The sequence below is a fragment of the Sylvia atricapilla genome, chromosome 22 (assembly GCF_009819655.1).
Source record: "Sylvia atricapilla isolate bSylAtr1 chromosome 22, bSylAtr1.pri, whole genome shotgun sequence".
NCBI classification, from domain to species: domain Eukaryota; kingdom Metazoa; phylum Chordata; class Aves; order Passeriformes; family Sylviidae; genus Sylvia; species Sylvia atricapilla.
In genome coordinates, this window is record NC_089161.1 from 5,976,496 (window position 1) to 5,998,339 (window position 21,844).

Below are 21,844 nucleotides of genomic sequence, written 5' to 3' on the forward strand. Positions count from 1 at the left end.
GAGAGGTGACACAACTCACCCCTGAACTGCCCCAACTTAGCTCTAAACCTTCAGGCTCTGAAACTTTCCAGTTTTTCCGAAGGGATGTGGAAGTGGAAGCTGGTGGAAGGGCTGGGGGCAGGCACGATGGTGTGGGAGGGCCGGGCTTGGACTTCGATGATCCTTGTGGGCCCCTTCCAGCTCGGGATATTGTGTGATCCCCCAGATCTCTGCTGTGACAGGACAGCCGGGAGCTTACCTCACACCCAGTGCTGAGCAAAACACAGTTCTCACCAGAAAAGAATGTTTTGGCCCAATTCTGCAACAACCCAGAGCACATCTCTTAGGAGAAGGCAGTTCAGGCAGTGACTGCTTCCCCCCCACTTCAGCATCCCCAGGTTTTGTGCCTTGCGATGCTGACCCCAGCAGGTCTCCGTGCTCCAAACCTCCTTACTGAGGGGCTCAGCAATGAAATAAAGCCACAGAAACAGCAATGAAACACTGTTTCCTCAGGGGCCGATGCCCACCCTGGATTGCCCCAGAGCTGAAATCAATGGCACCAGGAAACAGCCCTGAAATCGGCGATGCTGCTGCCAGCTGTCACCCGGGAATCCAGCCCTACCACCCTCCTCCAGCCGAGTGGAATCCTGCGGGAGGTGGGGAAGGAGCCCTTTGCCCAGCAGCTGATGACTGCAGTGCATAAATCAAGGATCAAATCCTCACTGAGAGGACGGATAACCCAGACAGATTGCAGGCTGGGAGAAACTGAATCACACTCTTCCTTTGTAAATTCTGGGTGTATTTTAACCGTCCATGAATCTTCCTGCCTGGACATCCAGCTGTACAAATCCATTCATACAAATCCTCCAAATGCTGATGTTTTGGCTCAGATACCGCACCCCCTTGGAGCATTGCAATAAACTGGGCTGTAATAGTTGTGGTTTTCATACTATGAAACAAAGCCCACAGCTTCCCAGGAGGCATTTAGCTTTGGGGGCCTTATTTCCCATCTGGAGAATGGATCCTGCAAATCTGCCACAGGTAGAGAGGCTGGGGGAGGTGGAGAGGCTTTCAGTGGAGCTCAGCCAGTTTGATGGACAAGAATATCCCTTATTCCCATAATAAAACTGGTTGTAGAAAATCCTCAATTATGGCAAATCCTGTTTTAGCCAATTCACTCAACACCATCCCAGGGGACTACTTAAATTAGCCCAGAGAGCTGATAAAGCTAAGGGCCCATGCAGAGGGGGAAGAAATTTTGGTGAGGTGAGATCCCTTTTCTCAGCATCTCTCTGAGATTCCCACATAAGTTGCATCCTTGTTCCCTGCCTCAGTTTCCCTACCACCCCTGGGGGGATTTCCTCCCCTGCCTCAGTGCCCACCCATGCTGGGGTTCCTCAAAAAGCAGCACAGAGCAGCTGCAATCTCTGCCAGAAGAGATCTGCCAAATGATTGTTTAGTACCACCAATTTAATCAGAGATTCTCCCTGAGCAAATGACACAAGCAGTCTCTTTTCCTCCCACCTTCCATCATACATCACTTGCATTTTTTTCTTCCTTGTCCCTTGCCTTATTTTGCCTCTAAATAAAGATGAATCACACACCTCATGCCCTGAGATATTTGGGAGCAAAACACAGTGCCCAGCACACATGGGGAGAGGGATGGAGCATGCAGGGGTCATTTGGGCACTGAGAAAGCCCCACTATCAAGAAAAGCAACAGTCATGGCCTCTGCTCAGCTCTCTCTCCAGCCACAGACATTCTGGAGACCACGGCATCTTCCTCCACTCCCAATGCTGCATCTCTTGGTACAGCTGGAAGGGGAGGATACTTTGCACTGCCCAGGTAAGTCAGGACGGAAACAGTAAGACTCAGAACAGTGTTTTCTAGCCAAGACATCATAAAACTGTCATCCAGGAAGAAAGTGAATCATGGAATCATAGACTCCTCAGACAACCTCATTCCATGCCCTGCCATGGGCAGGGACACCTAAGTGCTTCCTGCTCCCCCTCAAGTTCTCTCATTTTACTCAGGGAAGCACTGGGAATGCTTAGACACCCAGAGACATGTACAGAATCGACCCCAGGCCGCCCCACACATCCAAAACCTCCTGCCAAGAGCTCCACCATATAAGGCATCCCACAGCCAGGGCCTCCAGCAATGCCAGGAAACCTGCACAGCAGCAGGATCAGTATGGGGAGGATTGTCAATATTTGCCCTCCAGAGGAGGGGCCCTGCTGAGGGTGCACGGGCATAAAAGGTGAGACCAGCAGCATCTGGGGATCACCAAACCCCAGAGCTGCCACCACCAGAATGAAGCTCCTCTCGCTGCTCCTCTTCTGTGAGTACCCCCAGCAAAGCTCCCAGGTCCTGTCCACGGACAGATGGGGAGGGTGAAATGCTCTTTTTTGCTGTGGAAAGGTGGGATGGGAGGCTGCTTCTCCTGGTGCTCCTAATTCCACTTCTCCAGTCCTAGGACTGGCTCTTGCCAGCTGCAACTTGGTCCAGTTTGGACTGCTAATCCAGAAAAAGACCGGGAAGTCGCCGCTGGCTTACAATGGATACGGTTGCTACTGCGGCTGGGGCGGATCCAAGCAGCCCCTGGATGCCACTGACAGGTACGTTGGGATGGGGTGAAGGCAGAGCAGGTGCCCCCAGCCTTCCTCACCTCCCTGGGTACAGCATGTGAAATCTTGCTCCTGCTCCTGGGGGTGGAAATAGCAATGAGAAAATTGTTGCTTGTCCTTAAAGCCTCTTTAGAAGTGGTTCAGCAGCAGCAGCTGACAGCAAAGATGCACATTGTTGATGTTCTATAGTACTGTCCCAACTGTCCCCTGCCCTGACCTTGACTCTCATGCCTCCAGGTGCTGCCACGCCCACGACTGCTGCTACAAGAAATTGGTTTCCTCTCGCTGCAACCCCAAAACGGCCACCTACAAATACGCCTTCCGAGGAACCCAGATAACCTGTGGTGAGTGGGGCAGGGGCAGAGCTCTGAGCAGGGAGGCACAGCCACCCACACTCCTGGGGAGCTTGACTTCCAAGATCCCCTTTAGGCCATCCTGGCCTGGAAAGCAGTGAAGAGGGTGGAAATACAGGGGAAGTGCCAGGAATAAGGCAAATAACTATTTGCTGGATTATGGTGAAGTTTAGAGCTTGGAGACTTCCCTGAGTAGGGGCTTTGTCCTTCCCAAGAGGCCAAACACCAAGGGTTTGGTGGGAGATCAGCCTCCCATCCTGGATGGGGAACCGGAACAGCCACCCTGACTCCCCCAGACAAACTCATTGTTCCAGGGACCAAAGCAAAGCATGATCCAGGCAAATACCCACAAACACAGCAGAGAGAAAGTGAAGGAAATGTTCCCTCCAGGACCAGGCAGCTCCACACCCCAGACATGAGAGCACCTGAGCCATCCCAAACTCAACAGAGGGGCTGTGGGGATGGTCAAAAAACACCTCCTGACCTTCACACCCTTCACCTGCCTCCATTCCCCCCAATCTTCTTCCAGGAACCGGGAGCTGGTGTGAAAGACAGACCTGTGCGTGTGACAAGAGGGCGGTGGAGTGCTTCCAGAGGACAGCCAGGTCCTACAACAAATCCTACGCCAACTACCCCAACAAGAAGTGCAAGGGCAGAACACCCTCCTGCTGAGCACATCTGCCTGCCTGGGGCTCCAAACCTGACAGAAACCAGCAGAACTGGGAGGGTTCTGCCTTCCCTGTGGCCAGGCAGGACATGGCACAGCCCTGCGGCACTGAAAAGGTGCCCAGCACCTTTCCCCAGAGCCCATGGAGAAAACTTCCTTCCCGTGGTTAAATGACTCATAAAAATCAGCTAAAGCCTGTAAATAAAAATATGTTTTTAAATTGTGACCAGTGTTGTGTTTTGGGAATCAGTGGTGGAAGGGGCAAGTAACAGTACAGAGCTTGAAGGCTGACTTTTTGAAGAAAATGTTCCTTCCTGCACGCATTTTTTCTTAAAAAATGACCAGAATTGACATTTTAGCGGCCAACCAGTAAATCTTAAGAGCTCCAGGAAAAAAAAAAATAGCCCACAGAACCAGCAAGTGGCTGCTGCGTCCCAACCCCAAAGCAGGCTCCACAGCTTCTCTCCAGGAGCTCAGCCTCAATCCACAGTCCAGCCCCATCCCACTTCTAATGACTGTTTAAGCAATTACTACTCACTGAAGGCACAGGGGAGCCCAGTGGTGAGGTCTCAGAGGTTTGGGTGACTCTTTCTTGCAGGCAGACGTCTCCTCAGGCTGCAGCTCCATGCAGCCACCTGTCCCACACCACAGCCACACATAAACCCAAATTAGCCTTAATTACCTCTAACAAGCCAGGGCTGGCTGTACCCCGAGCCTTGATGGAGGCCCCTCCATCTGTAATGCTGCCTATGGAGATGTGATCTGCCTAAAATAAAGGAGTTTTAAGGGTAATTTATTTGATTTCCACCTCAGTGCTGAGGGCTCCTGCCTGACTTGGTGTTAAGTGTTTCATTACAAGCAATATCATCCCTACCTCGTGTTCCTACAACAAATTGGTATCTTTATAACTCCAAACCACTCATTTCTTCTCATTTACTACAGCCAGTAACGATTCTAGAAGCTGAGACAGAGCCAATGCTGCCTTCTAAGGCTGGTGCCTGCACCCAGGAAGCTCCAACACCAGCACAAACCAGCACTTCCTTTCATCCAACACTGGATTATAACTTGTTCTTCATGCCTAATTTCACTCCCTTTCTGCAGTTCCCAAAGCTCTGCAGATATGGAGACCATGTGGCAAAGCTGTGAGATAAACCAGAAGGCAGCTCCTAAGCAGGAACATGGGACAGGAGACACAGAGCAGCACAGGCAGAAAACCCTTCCCATAAACAGACATCCTTATGGATGCCAGAACATGCCTAAATGCCTAAAACTTCCAGTTCAACTGAATTCCTGACCTGCAGGGGCAGGATTTGGGAAAATAAGTCCAGGGAAGATGATGGTGGGAAACAGGTTGCAGAGAAAGTGGTTTTCTGCATCTTCCTGCTGCGTATTCAGCCTTGAGAGGCTCACAGTGACCCTGCTGCAGAAACAGCCAAAACACCCTCAGATTTGTCAGCCAGCAGCTAAGAACAAACAGTCATGTTCCCCAAAGCCCAAGGGAATATCCAGTGCCCATTGTCCATCCTTGGCCCGTGGATTACGGAGCACTCAGCTCCACCAAGGAGTAAACACACTCTATGTATGAATCATGGTGTTGTTCTCTTGTTTTTTGCCTCCCTTCCTCCTCCCAGGAAAATCCACAGCCTGTTTATAAAGCAAATTCACTTCGTAAACTCAGTTCTGTGAAGAATGCTGCACAAGGATTCCCTAGGAAAAAAATATATATACATTGGGAAGGTGGAAATTTCAAGGGGGAAAACGTGAAACAGACAAAATCAGTTTTAACATCATTGGACATGGAATGGCTGTGCAGGCACAAAGCCACCCTGGCAAGATAAAGGGAATTTGACTGATTTGTCAAGATCTATGAACCCAGCACATTGTTTATTTAAATCCTATTACACTCGGAAATGAAAGCATTTTCAGCCCTAGATTTTGTTCCATGCATCAGAGGCCACAAGCTGAGGGCCAGTCTCTCCCTCTGCTGTTTGTGCTGCTGTTGCAGAGCCCCTCCTTCCATCCTGCACACGATGAGATGAAGTTTGAGTTCCCACCTCAGCCTCCAGGACAACTCCATTCACAGCTCTCAGGCTCCAGCCAACAACAAATCTCTTATCAGCTTTGGCTCCAGAGGACAAAAATCCAATTCATTAAGAACAAACCTTTTATTCACAGTGCACAACTGCAAATTCTTATCTTTTCAAACCTGCAGAACACATCTGCCTTTCACACCAAAATACAGGACAGGGCAGGACACAGGCTGTGGAGACCCTCAAGCCATTAAAGGAATTTCCAACTGCCCTTCCCTGGAAAAGTGAAGATTAAAGATAACTCAGATTGTAAAAAAAGGCTTCTTCCCCATGGATCCTTGCAGACATTGTGCAATCTTCTCCCTGGGTTTCGTAGGTCCATCACCCACCCCATGGCATCCCCTTTCCCTGTTTCCCCTTGGCCATGGGGCTTGGTGTTGTGTTCCTCTCTTTCCTATCGTCACTTGCCCCCTGCCCTGCCCCTTGTTCCACCCACGAACCTGAGGGTCTATATAACTAAAGAAAACCCCATGTTCACTCTCTTGGCCTCCAGATTCACCTTCAGCTCACTGGAATAAACGTTTGCTGGGAATTGCTCTGGGGCTGGGAGCCTTCTGCCCCTCTGCTGAACCAGCCTGGTAACGTGTAGTTGTGTGAGCTGGATTGCTGCCTGAATTCTTCTTAAGCAGTTTCTCTGTGGAGAGGCTGACTGGGATTTAGAAAGGCTGCAGCTGCACTGCAAAAAGACACACTGTTACAACAGGTGACACAGCTACACCTACACTGCCTTGTCAATCTGCTGTCACAACTCCTCACGCCCTGAAGAAACTTGCACTCTCTCCCCACTAAGCTGTGACTCACCTCTTTTTCCACTACTGTAAAAATGACTGTATTGGAGAAAAAGGAATTCCTACATCACCAGTTCTTCCAGGAGAGCTCCTGGAAGAACCCAGAGCAGAGCACACCAAGTACCAGCCCAATTCTTCACAGTTCAGTAAAAAAACCCACCTATTTATATTTCCATGCTGATTTAAAAACTTTAAAGCACAGATAAATTTTTCAAATGCAACACTCCTTACTTTTAAAAAATTCCTTTCACCTCTGCCCTGGCTGATGAGGTGTCTCCTGTGTATATAAGTGTATATATATATGAGGTGTCTCCTGTGTGTATAAGCGCACATGTACTTTCTTCAAGTAGTGCTTGTTAGAAGCCCAAAAACCTGAGTGGAGCTGAAACACTGTGAGCCATAAATCAAAGGTTGAATCCCACAGTCCCTTCAGCTCGATCCAAATTCTCAGTCCTACAGTGGAAAATATCACAGGAGTCAAGCTGTACATCCTACTTGGTGACCTCACCAAAACGGAATTTAAAACGGAAAAAATCCTGCCCTGAAAAAAGCTTGATTTATGAAGTGAAATAGGCAGGTATTCCAGGGATCACTGCTGCTTGGAAGCTTCCTCCCAGGACTCTTGGTCTTTTGGCTACACTAGTTTCATTTGGAGACTAACACCTATCCAGCTCCTGGCTTGGACTAAAGCCCTGGAGTAGCCCAGGAACTCTGAACATGGCAAATGGGATGAGATTCCAGGTGTCCAAGTAACAACACTCGCCAGAAACTACAAGCCTGTTACTGTCACATTTTATCAGATGGGAAGAATCAGCTCTGCATTCTCATGAGTCCACTGGGATTATTGTTTTTCCCCCTGCACATTAAAGGAGCTGACCCCAAAGCTCAGCAAGCATGGATACAGCAATCCCCATCTCCCTCCATGTACTCATCACTTCTGAACCAGCCCAGTGCAATGCCAGCAGTTCTAGTGAGATTAAAACTTGTCACTGCATTCCTGCCTGGCAAACAAAAGAGGAATGTCATGTTTGAGACAGTGCTGGCTGACACACTTTGCATTGAAAATGATTCTGTTCCTCTACTTTATTTGAATTTAAATAGAAAAATATTTACCACCAGAGATATTCCTGAGTTGAGATTTGTTAAGCTTTCCCTGACAGCAAGGTAAAATAAAGCTCCTCCAGCCATAAACAAATAAAAAAAAAAAAAAAAAAAGGACCAGGCACATCAAGATATGTCAAAACAAATCTGACACCGTTGTATGTAGAAAGGATTCTCACCTTCATCTAACTCCAAGATTACAGACCCAAGTCTCTATTTCCTGTTAAGTTTAAACAACTCTTCTCACCACAGGTTGATGCAGAATCAATGAGCAATTGTCATCCTCACAAGCAAAGGAAGAGGAAGTTCTCTCGTGCTTGGAAATCCCAGCAGAGATGGATTTCAGGATAACCACGGGTGCCTGGAAATTCTCCTGGGGGAATTTTGCCTCCATCAGTTTTATTTGCTTTTCTCATCAGAGCACTGAGTCATATGTTCAGGGCTGCCATGGCCTTCACCAGGGTGACATGGTTGGCTGGGTCTGCCTCTGTCCTGCTGTCTGCATTGTCCCTCTTGGTGGCCAGGACCTTCTGCCTGTGCCTCTCCTCCTGCCGCTTCTTCTTCTCCAGCCGCTGCTGCTCCTTCCTTTGTTTCTTGGCTACCTGAAAGGGAAGGATGAAAACACAAAGGTCAAACTACACGTGCTCTGCTCAGCTGGGGAAGAGTAATGAAGGAGACAAGCAGATACCAAGGCAGCTGCCAGAGGACATTCCTAACTATTTAGCAGGACTTTATTCCGAGTTGTTTTGGGAAGAGTGCTGCATGTCACCAGAAAATGTCACAGCTGCAGCAGTGACAAAATGCAGTGAGCAGAAGCTCATTTTAAGGAGAAGAGAGAAGGAGAAAGGAGAAGAGATTTGCTGAGTAAGCAATGCTAAGGCATCCCCCAATCACTGAAGGGTGCTCACATTGCTGCCAAACCCCTCACATACCTTTGGGTTTCTGCTGGCTCGGTTCTCTTCTCTGGATCCAGCTTTTCCCTTGTCATTTTCTGCTTCACCTTGATGCAAGCTTTGATTTCCAAAGATTCTTGAACCAGTTCCATTCTCTTCCCATAGTGTCCCGCTGCAGGATTTCTGCTCCCTGCCTGGGGGCTCCTGCTGCTCCTCAGGACCTGCCAACAGCAGTGGTTTTCCTCAGACACACTTTGCCCAGGAGCTGTCACACTGTCAGCCAATTCCCTTTCCCAGAAGTCCTGGGGTTTTTTGGAAGCTGGATTGAAGCTGCCCTCACTAACAACCTTCCTGAGCACAGAAGGCTGAGGTGGCAGCACACAAACCATACCTGTCCTGCTGCTGCCCCCAGTACCAACATCACGGTCACCCAAATCCCCAGGTGACAAACTGTGCACTCACCTACTCCTTCTCCTTCCTTCATCTGCAAGATGGTAAGTATAGCAGATTCCACGTTGTAGTCCTCCACTTCCAGAACATGGTTTACCAAATCAATGTCCTGTCCACAAGAGGGGAAGGAGAACACTGAAGAAGTTCAAATCTCTGACCTACATTCACGTAACAATACCTGCACCACTGAGAGGGGGTTACTGCTTTTATGATCATTGGTCTGTGCTTCATTTCTGAAAGGGTGAGGGGGAAAACCCTAAATTCCTAAAGATATCAGAAAAAACATATACACTGTTTTCAGTGCAAGTTTCCCTCTTGGCCCTTTCTACTCTAGGCACCTGCACAGTGCCAACAGCCAAGAGTCACAGATTACCCAGTTATCTGGGATCTTCAATGCCCCCAAAGGATTTCAGAACTCACAGGTTTTGTTTCCAAGTGAATTTTAGGAGAGCTGCAAAACAAACCTTCCAAAATTATGAGGCATCCACAAAAAAGTTGGTATTTCACCTGTATTTAAGGGTTGATTCTAGGATGAGATGCACCCTGATTGATGCCTGTGGTACTCAAGTTTGTACAAGATGAGTGTTCTTTACAATTTTTCCCAAGACTACTTCCATGTATCAAAGAGGTTTGAACATGAAGCACAGAAAGGCTCCTTGACACTTACTGAACACCCAGTTGCGTTGCAGACTTTTTGTACAGCATCTTCCATCTCCACTTCAGTCTCATCTTCAGAGTTGCTCTTCTGTGGCTTCACTTCCTCTGCTTTATTCAAATCGTTCTTGCTAAGCATCTGAAGAAGAGCAAAGCCCAGCAGATCATACAATCATGCAATCCAAAGAAGTCAGACATCCAAATAAAAGTAGTTGTTGTGCCACACTTTTCTCGGGAATATCCTGTGTCAAACCATCTTGGAAACTGTGTAACTTCCACCATCACCGAGTTTCCCACATCTCCTGCACTGCTGAACAAACTCCAGTGTACTGCAACATCATGAATAACAATAAACAGGTTTTGAAATGCATTATTTTTAATAAAATACCACACCTCAGCTGTGTGCAGAGAACCTCAAGCAACAGCACAATTACTCCTCAACAGCAAAATGGGAGATATGAAGAGGACAACTACATCCAACTGTTGCATTACCAGCTCTTTCCTCCCTTCTCTTTGTTTTTCCATTTAAGGTGCATGACTACAACATTTAGATGACATTGCTTCCAGACAGCTCACATCACAGCATCAGCTTTGGATTCATTTCCAGCCCAGAGACTGACATCCTCCTTCACAGCCCCTCCTGGGACAGCCAGCAGCATGAGCTACAACAACCTCAGCGCTTTGCTCTCCCAGCACAACACAGAGACACAGCTCTTCCCTCCACCCCAAACCAGAGTGGAAATCAACTGGCAGCATTCCCCAGCTCTGTTTGTCACCCCCAGCTGGCTCATTCCATCACAACCCACCTCCATCCGAAGGTAGGCTGGAGCCTCCGAGTCGTCGCTGATGGTGCGGACGCTGTCGTAGTGCTCCCCGTACCTGTAGGCGATGTGCAGCTCCCTGGCATCGCTCCTGTCCGTGCCCCGGATCTCAACAAAACAAACAAACTGCACATCAGGATTTGGAACCGACTCCAGCATCGGATTTTTCACAGGATTCGTGTTTTGCAGCCACAGCAAACACCGTGAAGGAAGCAAGGAGGTGGTTGCTGGAGCATTTGAAACAGGAAGAGAAGAAGGTTTGAAAGCCAGATGTGAAATGTTGGGCAGTTACATCAAAACAAACAAAACGTGGAATGAAAATATTTTTGTGGAAAGCTCAGAACTATTTCCTGAACTTTCCAAAGGAACTATCAGTTTTCCGATCATCTTCCCAGAACCAACTTCAGCAAGAGCTCCCAGGGAATGTACCATGTCATTTTACCCTCAAATATGAGGGAAGAGAGGTCATTCAAGTGACAGCAACAGTGGAAACAGTCACTCAGAGTAAATTTTGATCTGCAGCTGGGACAAGATGCTGTTTTAACAGCATTCCAAGCAGCTGTGTTTTGTTTTTTAAAGAAAGTTATTAACTCCATTCAGGAGCACTGTTAACAACCAAATGTCACTTTGATTTATCAGCACCAAGTTACAGCAGTTTCCACAGAAAACTCCTGCTCTGAGTATTATCTGTACTGATGTGAGAATAGTTCCTACCCTGATTATCAGTGTCTCAAACTGTTAGATAAGAGCTACACAGCATTCCAGCTCCTGCCTGGAATGCAGAAAATCCCCCTGCACTTGCAGACCAGTTTGGCTTGACCTGCCAGCCCAAGTTCAAAGATGTAGGCTGGAGCAGACGTCAGCAAGCAAAGGACTAGAACTCCTTGCTTTAGGGCTCCAGAGTTTCCCAACCCTTTTACGTCTGTGAATTGCCTTATCTCAGCTCCCAGAACACACACCAAGTCACCTTTCAGCCCTGGCTGCAGACTGTGCTGCACTAATGACTTCAGGTTTTCCAACAAATAATTCTCCATTCCAACTCAACACTTGGTTATATTTAACTCCTGCTTTCTATCCTATTCAGTTATTCAAAACTGAAACTTGGTTGAGATTTATTTTAAGAATTTCTCTGTCAGACTTGAATAGGTATCTAACAAATCCCAAAGCTCTTGAAAGATTTGAAAATTAGTCTATCTAGCTCTCATTAGAGAAGCCTCTTTCCACTCTGGAGTGCGCCCAGAGGAGGCCACCAAATTTATTTAGAGGAATGGAGCAGCTCTCTGTGAGGAAAGGCTGGGAGAATTGGGATTGTTCAGCTTGGAGAAGAGAAGGCTTCAGAATTGTGACCTTACAGTACCTGAAGGAGCTGACAGGAAAGATGGAGAGAGACTATTTACAAGGGCCTGGAGTGCCAGGACAAGAGGGAATGGCTTCCCACTGACAGAGGGCAGAGATAGATGGGATACTGGGAAGGAATTCTTCCCTGTGAAGGTGGGGAGGACCCAGCACAGGGTGCCCAGAGAAGCTGTGGCTGCCCCTGAATCCCTGGAATTGTCCAAGGCCAGTCTGCACGGGACTTGGAGCCATATGGGATAGTTGAAGGTGTCCCTGCCCATGGGAGAGGCTGCACCAGATGAGCTTTAAGGTCCCTCCCAATCCCAACCAACCTGGGATTCTCTGATTTTATGAACACACTGAAACTGGTAAGTAAATGAGAGCTGCAGATTTAAAACAGAGGGGAAAAAAGTGCCAGCTTGTTATCCAAAAAGCCAATAAAATAACCTACAAATCTCAGCTAACTTGAGTCTACAGTAGGACTCCATGATTGTAAAGGTCTTTTCCAACTTTAACAATTCTATAATTTACAGTCATTATCAAAAAAAATTAAGGGGTGGTCAAAGACCAAAAAAACTCCATGCAGAGGTGTCCACCTGCAAAGAGCTTTTCATCATGTTACAACTACTCACAGTTCTCTTAACTCACACCATTCTCAAGGGCCTGAGACAACCCTTCACTAACACTGCTCAGGCAAGCCAGAACCTCATCACAAACTCTGTACTGATACCCTAACACCATCAATGAGAGGAGATTAAAGAACCAAGGTTTTCAAAAGGACATCAAAATCCCAGTAAATTATAACCCTGAGGAACAATACATGAAAACCACCCCTGTGACCTCCCCTGCAGGGTCACTGCCTCTGCACAGGTACTTCACCCACATGTCCCACTGCCCATGGCTGCCTATAAATGAGAGTTTAAATTTGAGTTCAGGAATCCACGTGACGCTGTTTTAAATGTATTTAAGACGTCACTTACAGCTTTCATCTGGTTTTTTATCTTTATTGCCCTGTTTAATCTACATACTTCATTGGTTCTGTCTGTAAAGAGAGGCCAGAGACAACCCTGACTTTAATACAGGTTCTCACTTGCTCAGTGACCAGGCAGACTGACCATGGACCCATTCCAGTGTGGACCTGCCATGGAAAAATAACAATAAAGGGAAAACAGGGGACTTGATGGATTACTTGTTTCAGTGCCCCTCTGTCAGTGAAACCACACCACATAGTCCTTTCCAGGAGCTGATTAAGCACCACTTTAAGCTTCCCATCCCATGAAGAACTGGTGAAGCTTTACACCAACACAGTGCATGCCCTGCTATACCTTCATCTTCATCTTCCTGAATCTTACTGTACAGATTTCCTTAAGCCTAGCTCAAATTCCAGGGGGTTGTGGAGCCCTTCAGAAGGACTCACCAGGCTGGAGAGATCGGCAGGGAAGAACTGCCTGAAGTTCAACAAAGGAAATGCAGGTCCTGCCCCTGGGGAGGAACAACCCCAGTACCAGCACAGGCAGGGGTGACCTGCTGGAGCATCTCTGCAGGAAGGACCTGAGGGTCCCAGTGTCAGTGAGTGTCCTGGGGGCCAAGAGGCCGATGAGGGCCTGGGGTGCACTGGGAGGAGCACTGGCAGCAGGTCAGGGAGTGACCCTGCCCCTCTGCCCAGCCCTGGGACACACCTGGAGTGCTGTGTCCAGCCCTGGGCTCCTCAGGACAGGGAGCTCCTGGAGCAGGGCCAGTGAAGGCTGCAGAGATGAGGAAGGGCCTGGAGCATCTCTCTGCCCAGTAAAGGCTGAGGGAGCTGGGGCTGGGCAGCCTCAAGAGCAGGACCAGATGATCCAGTGTGGTCCCCTCCAAACTGACCCATTCTGGGATTCCTGTCGGAAAACTCAGCTCAAATGCAGTCTGATCTTCAGGAAACAGAGGATGGCACTGAAGCTCATAGCTTAAAGCCCAAGTAAAACACGCTGCTCTGCCCCCACATACCCACCTCTCATGCACTCACTGTTTTCTTTCCTTCCCTCTCCTCCTAGCCAAAGTCTCAAGTGTTTCCCCTCTTCAAAACCCAAGCACAGCTCTGCACCATGTCCAGATAATTTCAGCTACTGTTCTTTTTTAATAAATCAGGAATTTCCCACACTGTTTATATCCCTCAGGTAAAAATTAGGCCAAAATGTAGAAGCTTTGTTTCTCACCTGCCACAGTGGAGCATTGAGCTGATGAATAACCACATTCATCTGATTGTTCCTTGCAAAGGCCACGATAGCATCATTGCCAGCAAAAGTACCAGGCTTGGCCAAATTGGCAACTAAAGGAAAAAACATTCACAAGAGTTGAAACCTAATTTCTGATACTTCCAAAAGCAGTGGAGGGATAACGAAGGGTGAGATTTCAACACAAGCCCAAGAAATTCTGGAAGGGAAATCCCACCTGTGAAACAGTGAGTGCTGAGGCAAGAATTTGGCTGCAACATGAGTTAATGCATTTAGAGGACCACAGAAATCTCTAAAAAAGGCACTACACCCTTAGACTAAGCAAGGCCACTTGTCTCTGTTAGCTCAGAAGGAGGAATGCCACATACTGAGTGATCAAACCACTTTCATGCAGTGTCTGCATGGTACCTGGCACATCACAGGCTGTATTTGCCTCTGGTTTGGATCTCCCCCTCGGTTCCCAGGAGGAAATACTGAATGCAAGGAGGAAGAAACCCAAAGAAATCAGCCACTCACCAAAACAGCCAAATCCCCACCAGTATTCAAGGAGAAGTGGACACTTTTTCTTAAGTTCCTTTTGAAAACACCTAATTTTTACTCCCTGTCTTTCTGGTCTCTCTTTCCTTCTCCAAATTTCCCCTACATTTAAATAATTTCCAGGACAAACTCAATGCGGAACAACAGCTCACCTTCCCACAGCACTACAACAGCCATAACTGTAAATGAGCCTTCTCCCTGTTTCTAAAAACTAGAGAGGAGCCCTAAGGTAGTTCTGGGATGAGGAACTGGTTAGTTAGGAGCTGCTCTGAGGAGATCCAAGCCCAAGGCACAGCAGTGCCTCCCAGGACACCCCACGGAGGCCGTACCGTGTCTGTCAAAGGGCACATCATCCTCCACGAAGGGCTCGAAGTCCCCGCGCTGCCTCACCATGAACTCCACCGTCTCCTGGCGGTGCCGCAGGTGGTTCCGCGAGTGCCCCTCCAGCTGGTCCCCCAGGGCCCGGAACAGGCAGTTGCTGCCGAGAGGGAAATGAGGGGTTAGTGTGTCTGAGGCAGCAGAAGGAATACAGAGTCACAGGGAGAGGGGCTGTGCTCATTCTGCCCGGTTTAGGGTATGAATGCCAAGGAGAGTTCACTCCCTGTGCTTGGAATGGCTGCTGCTGCTAGAACGGGTTTGAGTGATCGTGTCACGGTAAATCTGCTGGGCCGGTCACACTGACACCACAGGAGGGACATAAAGCGACAAAGGACAAACCAATGCCCTACGGACCAGCTTCTCAGCAGAAACGTTTACGACCCTTTCACCTTACAGAAAACAAAGAGGTGAAAGTGTTCCATAAGAACATTCATGGACCTTCCTATGCTCAGTTCCACTGGACAGCGGAGCCCTCGGGCCGCTGGGGACTGACCGAGCCGTCAGGCCCCACAGAACCGCAGAGAACAGCAGACATCCCTGAGGGGTACAGCGGGGAAATCCTCACCCCTGCGGAGCACAGGGCCCACTTCAACCGGGAGGGGAAAACCCTCGGCCCCGGGGGACACGGGCTCCCCACCCCCGGGAGCGATATAGCCCTCAGCCGCGGGGACGGGCTCCCATCACCCGGGGAGGAGGAAACCCTCAGCCTTCAGGGCTGGATGTCCGGGGAATCGCCGGCCCCCGGTTTGCTGGGGACACCCGTCGCGGCGCTCACCCATCTCCCGGCACCTCCCGCAGCTTGAGGCCGAGAGCCCGCAGCTGCCCGGCGAGGCCGCCGCTGTGGCCCGCAGCGGGGCCCGCGGCCGCTCCGGCGGGGGAATGCCGGGGCCGGCGGCCCTTCCTGGCGCTGGCGGCGGGCCGGGCCTTGGCCGCCTGTTTGCGAGACATCCCCGGCGGCCCGGACACCGGGCGGGGTCACGTGACCGCGGCACCGGCGGACCTCACGTGACCGCGGCACCGGGCGGGCCTCACGTGACCGCGGCACCGGGCGGGGTCACGTGACCGCGGCACCGGGGCGGGGTCACGTGAGCGCCCGCCGGCCTGGGGGTCCCGGAGGAGGAGGAGGAGGGGGGGAAGGGGAGGAAGGGGAGAGGGCACGGAGGGGTCCGGGGGGAAAACTGAGGCTGGAAAAGCGGGAGCGGACGACGCAGCCAAGCGCCGGGAGCGGCGTGTCCACGGGAAAAGGCTGGGGAGGCTGCGGAAAGCAGCGCCACAAATCGCCGATGTTGTGCCAAAAGCTGCCGGATTCCGGCTAATTGGCCTCTAATTGCACTCCCCCCGCCCAGGAGCGTTTCTCCGCTGCCCAGCACGGCTCCCGGCGCTCACAGTGATGTCCCGCCCTGGCCTCACGGGTGGGCGCTTTCTGCGGCCGCTCTGCAGCACGACCGGGCGGGTCCGGGACACACACACACCGGCCCGGAGCGTGTGTGCTGAACCCCAAACCACCGCTGCTGCAGGAACCCGCGGCAATTCCGGGAGGGGAGCAGATGGACTACCCGCGAGGTGGCACCAGGAGAACAGGGCTGAGAGTAGCAGGAGCGGAGCTGAGACAGCAACGATCAATTAAATGTGATAAGTGCAATAAACGGAACCTCCACGTCTTGCTTCCTCTAGCACTGAGGGAGGCTCCTCACAGGATGCTGGAAAAGGGGCACAGCAAGATGGGTGATTTGTGTGGAGCAGGGCTCTTGGGGAGGATTTCCTGCCCTTTAGCTCTTCCATTTGTCCCACAGCACCCAGTTAAAGGAATCACTCAGCAGCAGCACCAACCAGGGCGTCGCTGTGCCCGTGGCTCTGGTTTTCTCTGCTGGTATTATCGTGACAGAAACTGCCCAATCCTGTCAGAACTGCTGCACATCGGCCAAGTCCAGAGGAGGCCAAGATGAGCAGAGGGATGGAGCACCTCGCCCAGGAGGGAAGGCTGGGGGAATTAGGATTGTTCAATTTGGGGAAAAGAAGGGTCCAGGGTGACCTAATTGCAGCTTTTCAGTACCTTTCTTGTCAGGGAGCTGACAGGAAAGATGGAGAGAGACTATTTACAAGAGCCTGGAGTGCCAGGACACAGGGAATGGCTTCCCACTGGCAGAGGGCAGAGATAGATGAGATATTGGGAAGAAATTTCTCCCTGTGAGGAGGGGAAGCCCTGGCACAGGGTGCCCAGAGAAGCTGTGGCTGCTCCTGAATCTCTGGAATTGCCCAAGGCCAGGTTGGACAGGGCTGGGGGCAGTCTGGGATAGTGGAAGGTGTCCCCTGCCCATGGCAGAGGGGGCCCTAAGATCCTCTCCAGCCCAAACCAATCTGGGATTCTATGAACGGCTAATTCCTAGCTCAGAAGGCACATCCAAACAGCTTTGGGAGGAATGCAAACAAAACAGTCCCGGGAATACAACAAGAGGCTTCACATCACAGCAAGTTTTAAGTTGTAAATGATTTTTCTGCTCCTCTTGTCCAGAGTCAGGACAACCTGAAGCACAGCTCAGCACAGGGAGAAGCTCACAGGAGTAGCCCCAGGATCTTCTGGGATGTTTGGCTTCTGACACATGACGATTTACCAGGAATGACACAACTGCTCTTCTGTATCTATTTCCTGCTATAAATGATTCCATACAAAGCATTCAGTATAAACATATTTTCTTTTGCAAACACACTAAAAGCGGGAAAACAGCATGAGTATATAAACTGATTGCAAATGATTAATGAGGCAGTAATTAGGCTGAGGAGCTTTAATGGGCTATGAGCAATTCAGATAAATACAAGGCACATGCCAGCCAGGGAGCATCACTCGTGACACCAGAGACAAAGCAGAACTGGATCAGGGCTTGGCTGAAAACTTTGTCAATGGAGGACAACAAAAAACTCTTTTTTTCACCACATAAGACAAAAGACACAGACAAGTCACCCCCACTCAGTGGTAGAACACTGAGCAGATAGACATGGAGCGTAGATTCATCCCAACTAGTTTTAAACTTTTTACTTTAGGAGTGTAGTTGTCCTTCTTGGTGTCTGTTCCAACTTCAAACATCTGCAAGGTGTTTTTACATTGTTCTAATAATTAGGAATTAAGAAATTTAACACATTTCCATTTTGGACATGGAAACTGACTGAGCAAATCTGAAGCTTCTAAACTATTGCCATAGTGGCACGTCTGTTTTCTACTTTGCCCAATCTTTTTAACAGTATGAACTTGCTGACAAGAGTGAAATGCAAAAGAAAATTCTCTTTTTAAAGATAAACGAGTCTTGCAGTGGACTTCCAAACATTTCTGCACTTTGATATCAACTTCTGCAACTGAGAGATACTCAGGGTCTAAAATTTGGGGTCATCCAAAAGTCCATCAAGCATCAACACATGCCATGTCAGCAGAAACAGTGCTCAGGCACTTTGATGAAGTTTGCTTATGACAAACCTTCTTTTTCTCAGCAAATAAGTTCTTCTCACCTCACCCCCCCCCCCTCCAGCAAGTTCATGAGATTAGAGCCTTCCTGAACTCCTTGCCCTCCTCAGCTGCAGTTGTTTCATTTCTTTCTGCTGCTCCTCTCTGGGAGGGAGAGGCTGGGACATGGGGGCACAGGCAGTGTGAGCATTCAGGTGCACTTGAGGCTACCAGTGTGGTACTGTGTGTCTTGTGTTGGTAACATTGACCTCATCTAGCTCTTTGGGATTAGTGATCCTTCCTTCCTTCTTTCATTCCTTCCTTCTATGGGATTCTTGCTGAGAAACCATCTGTATTTTACTCCTCAAATAAAAAGGCAGAAAGAAATCAGAGACTGAGGGATTTTGTCCAGGCATTTTTTTTCAGATGAGATGAATATTCACAAAACCACTCAGCAAGGGGTTGTTTGGTGACCACCACAGGAAAGAAGATGGTCACACCTAGATGGTCACATCTAGGACACTGGTCTTTCTTTTAGTTTCCAGATCTCTCTCATGGACTCTGAGATACCCTGTGTGGGCCTCAATCATGCTTCAGTTTGTACTGGAAACCTTCTGATGACTAAAACAAACAGGATAAAAGAGTTATCCTAGGATGAAAAAAGAGATACCATAGGATAAAAGAGCTAATAACAACTGGACATTCAACACTCATATTAATAATTTCAATCTCTTTCTTCACTTGGTGCTGTCAGGTAGCAAGTATTTCTAAACCAACAGCAAACTTCCTACCCAGAGAACTCAAAACTGGTGATATTTATGCTCTAATCAAAGCACTGCATTCAGCATCAATGTTAGAAACAGTTAATTCCCCCAAGCCTGTCACTGTCCACCAAAGCACTGTTTAGAGAACAATGAAATTGCTTTCAAGTAAGAGAGTTCTAATTTAATAATAATGGTAGTGTCTGGCTGTCAGAGTGGTCTGCTAATGCCATGGAGTCTGCTTCCAGACAGGAATTGCCCAGTGATATTATCAGTCGTTGTAAACTGTCTTGGCTGGGAAGTCAATCATTAACTCTGGTCCCCATGTCATAAAAACATCGTATTGTAAGAGCACGGATTCGCTTAAGGCTCTCATTAATCAATCAGGAATACAGCAACACATAAAAGGAGCCAGAGACTCAGGAAATCCTTCAGCTAAGGAGAGACAAGCTGCACCGAGGTTTATCTCCATGGAGAAATCCACTGACAAGCCAAACAAGGAAAACAGATCGTCAGCTCCTGGAGTACTGCAGGCTGAGGCAGACAGTCCCGTGCCTGTGGCGGGAGGTGCTGCAGAAATGAGCAGAGCAGGATCCATAACACAGAACTCAAAACACAACGAGAGAGTGGCGTTCACTGAAGAGTGTACTGAAGAAATGGAGAGACCTTCAGGAACAGAAAGAGACAGTCCTGCTGCCTTTACACCAGCAGTTTTGGAACAAGACTCGCCAAACCCCGGACCACTTGCTGTACTAACGAACACAAACTCTCCCGAAATGAGCACAGTGGAACTGAACCACCAGTGCCCAGACACAGCCACGCTGGATATGGACTGCATGATCTGCTTCAACAAGTACAGCATCTACAGAGTCCCAAAGCTCCTGGACTGCCAGCACGCCTTCTGTGCCGTCTGCCTCAAGCTGATCCTCAGGAAAGAGGAGAACACCTGGATAATCACCTGCCCTCTCTGCAGAAAACCCACCTTCGTATCAGGAGGGCTCATCCGCACGCTCCAGAATAAAGAAGACATCCTGGAGCGCTTGGAGAAGCTTGATTCAAACCCTGAGGTGTATGTCTATGCCGTGGGGCTGGACGGCAATAGCTGGACTCCGAGCAGCCAAGACATTTTAAACACAGAGGAAAACAGCCCAGCACACACCAGCCTGGTTGTGCAGAGACTCTTGCTGCTCCTGCTGCTTGGGGTGATCCTCACCATCCTCATCCTCCCCTTTATGTACTCAGGGAGGGTGAAATGGGTAATTTGTCTCCTGCTTACTTTGGGGTTGCTCATGTCTATGCTGCTTTGCTGCACTCCTAAACTCCACTGCAGGTGCAAGAAGGACTCTCCCACCTCCTGTGACAAAGAGATCCACGTTGTTACTGTTGCTTGAAACAATTAACCTGTGAGACCCAGCGATCAGGGACTGGGCCAACGTGCACGCTGGGCACACCAGTGAGTTATGGACTTAAAAACGATCTGTCAGAGAATAAATTTAACAGTTGGCTGAGCTGGCTCAATGCCAATGCACAGTGTTGTTAAATCTCATTACTGAAAACAAAATGAACTATTTATATGTTGATATTTATGTGTTTTCCACAAAATTTTTATCCCAGACTAGTAATTGTGTTGGTTTCTTTTGCCGTTTTGTTCATGCCTGTGTCCCCTCCTGATCAGCCCTGCAGGATGTTTTCTGGAACACCCGGGAGGTGATGTCCTGCAAAACCTGGCTGTGGCTATTCCTGCTCTCTGAACTCACAGACACTTCCCTGGGACAGTGCAGGAAATAAGGCTGCTAAATCAGGGAGTGGATGTTTGGAAGAGAGTCATTTTAGCCCAGATTGTCACCTTAATCCCTGGCAGGGATAAGAAAAGGACTGGGAAAAGAGATGTCAGTTGATGCCATTTAAAGTTGCACACAAAATTGGAGAGAAGAAACAAAACCAACACTCCAAATCTTGAGTCTGTGGCTCACAAAGGGCAAGGCTTGAAAACCTCATGACCCTCCAAATTCCCCACATAATTTAGCACAGAAATAGTTCCTCTCACCTACATTCCTTTATCTGGCAACCTGCAGGACCTCTCTTCTTGCCCCCTTTGCATTGCCCTCAGAGATGCTCACAGAAGTAAACAGAAATCCATTCACTGCTGCGCCACACCATGTGTGATATTTTTAAATGGAATGTTTCCATTAAATTCAAAATAATATTAATTGCTCATTGACTTCTTTGTTTCAATTCCTCATGGACAATTCAGGTCAAAACAATTCCTAGTTTCCTTATTGACAGGAATTGCAGCTGAGAAAGCCTATTAGGGAGTCTGCAGAGCTGAGTTGGTGAGTAATGCAAAGCAGTAATGCGTTGGAGTGCTCCTTCATTTAAAAAAAAAATACTCAGTTGCTAAGAAAATGCCCTGAAACCAAACTAAAATTAAACTGAGGAAAAAATAGATTTCTCTAGTTAAACTGCATGTTTAAGAGTGTCAAGGATCTCAGGAGACCTTGGATCAGGTAAATATTTGTGTTTGATAAGACTGGAAACTGATGTCCTGTAGTTGCTCAGTATATAAATATACAGAGTGTCTCACAGCAGATAAAGCAGATTAGAGTAAGAGGGTAAGGGCTCTTGTACTCCTAAAGTCTTGGAAAACACAGGTTTGTTTTCAGTCAGGAATGGGAGCTTTCAGTGGAACTAAATCCTTTAGGTTTTCTCATCTCTTTGGACAGCAACAGGCTTCCTGCAGAATACATAGGACACTTGCCAATAG

General features: G+C 48.7%; 3 protein-coding genes and 1 long non-coding RNA gene across 5 annotated transcripts; 3 read left to right on the forward strand and 1 right to left on the reverse strand.

Moving 5' to 3' along the window:
* The first annotated feature begins 2,244 nt into the window (after positions 1-2,244).
* LOC136370791 (basic phospholipase A2 caudoxin-like) lies at positions 2,245-3,852 on the forward strand. The gene is made up of 4 exons (XM_066334389.1): positions 2,245-2,320; positions 2,450-2,597; positions 2,844-2,950; positions 3,489-3,852. The coding sequence occupies exons 1-4, from the start codon at positions 2,293-2,295 to the stop codon at positions 3,629-3,631; spliced, it is 426 nt and encodes a 141-aa protein (XP_066190486.1). The 5' UTR covers positions 2,245-2,292; the 3' UTR covers positions 3,632-3,852.
* A 1,759-nt stretch (positions 3,853-5,611) lies between these two features.
* On the forward strand, positions 5,612-6,895 carry LOC136370799 (uncharacterized). Its single transcript, XR_010745238.1, has 3 exons — positions 5,612-5,885; positions 6,420-6,774; positions 6,811-6,895. It is a non-coding gene; the product is annotated as an uncharacterized lncRNA (long non-coding RNA).
* A 677-nt stretch (positions 6,896-7,572) lies between these two features.
* On the reverse strand, positions 7,573-15,846 carry OTUD3 (OTU deubiquitinase 3). 2 transcript variants are annotated; one of them, XM_066334394.1, is made up of 8 exons: positions 15,662-15,846; positions 14,838-14,986; positions 13,954-14,066; positions 10,409-10,531; positions 9,616-9,741; positions 8,961-9,057; positions 8,538-8,719; positions 7,573-8,207 (listed from the first exon to the last, which is right to left on the reverse strand). In XM_066334394.1, exons 1-8 carry the CDS (start codon positions 15,832-15,834, stop codon positions 8,034-8,036), a joined length of 1,137 nt encoding a protein of 378 aa, XP_066190491.1. In that variant the 5' UTR covers positions 15,835-15,846; the 3' UTR covers positions 7,573-8,033. The 2 variants fall into 2 exon arrangements, with proteins under 2 accessions (XP_066190491.1, XP_066190492.1); XM_066334395.1 differs by lacking the exon at positions 13,954-14,066 and having other exon boundaries at positions 14,899-14,986.
* A 2,933-nt stretch (positions 15,847-18,779) lies between these two features.
* On the forward strand, positions 18,780-21,290 carry RNF186 (ring finger protein 186). Its single transcript, XM_066334401.1, has one exon. The coding sequence runs from the start codon at positions 19,551-19,553 to the stop codon at positions 20,469-20,471; it is 921 nt and encodes a 306-aa protein (XP_066190498.1). The 5' UTR covers positions 18,780-19,550; the 3' UTR covers positions 20,472-21,290.
* Positions 21,291-21,844: the final 554 nt, after the last annotated feature.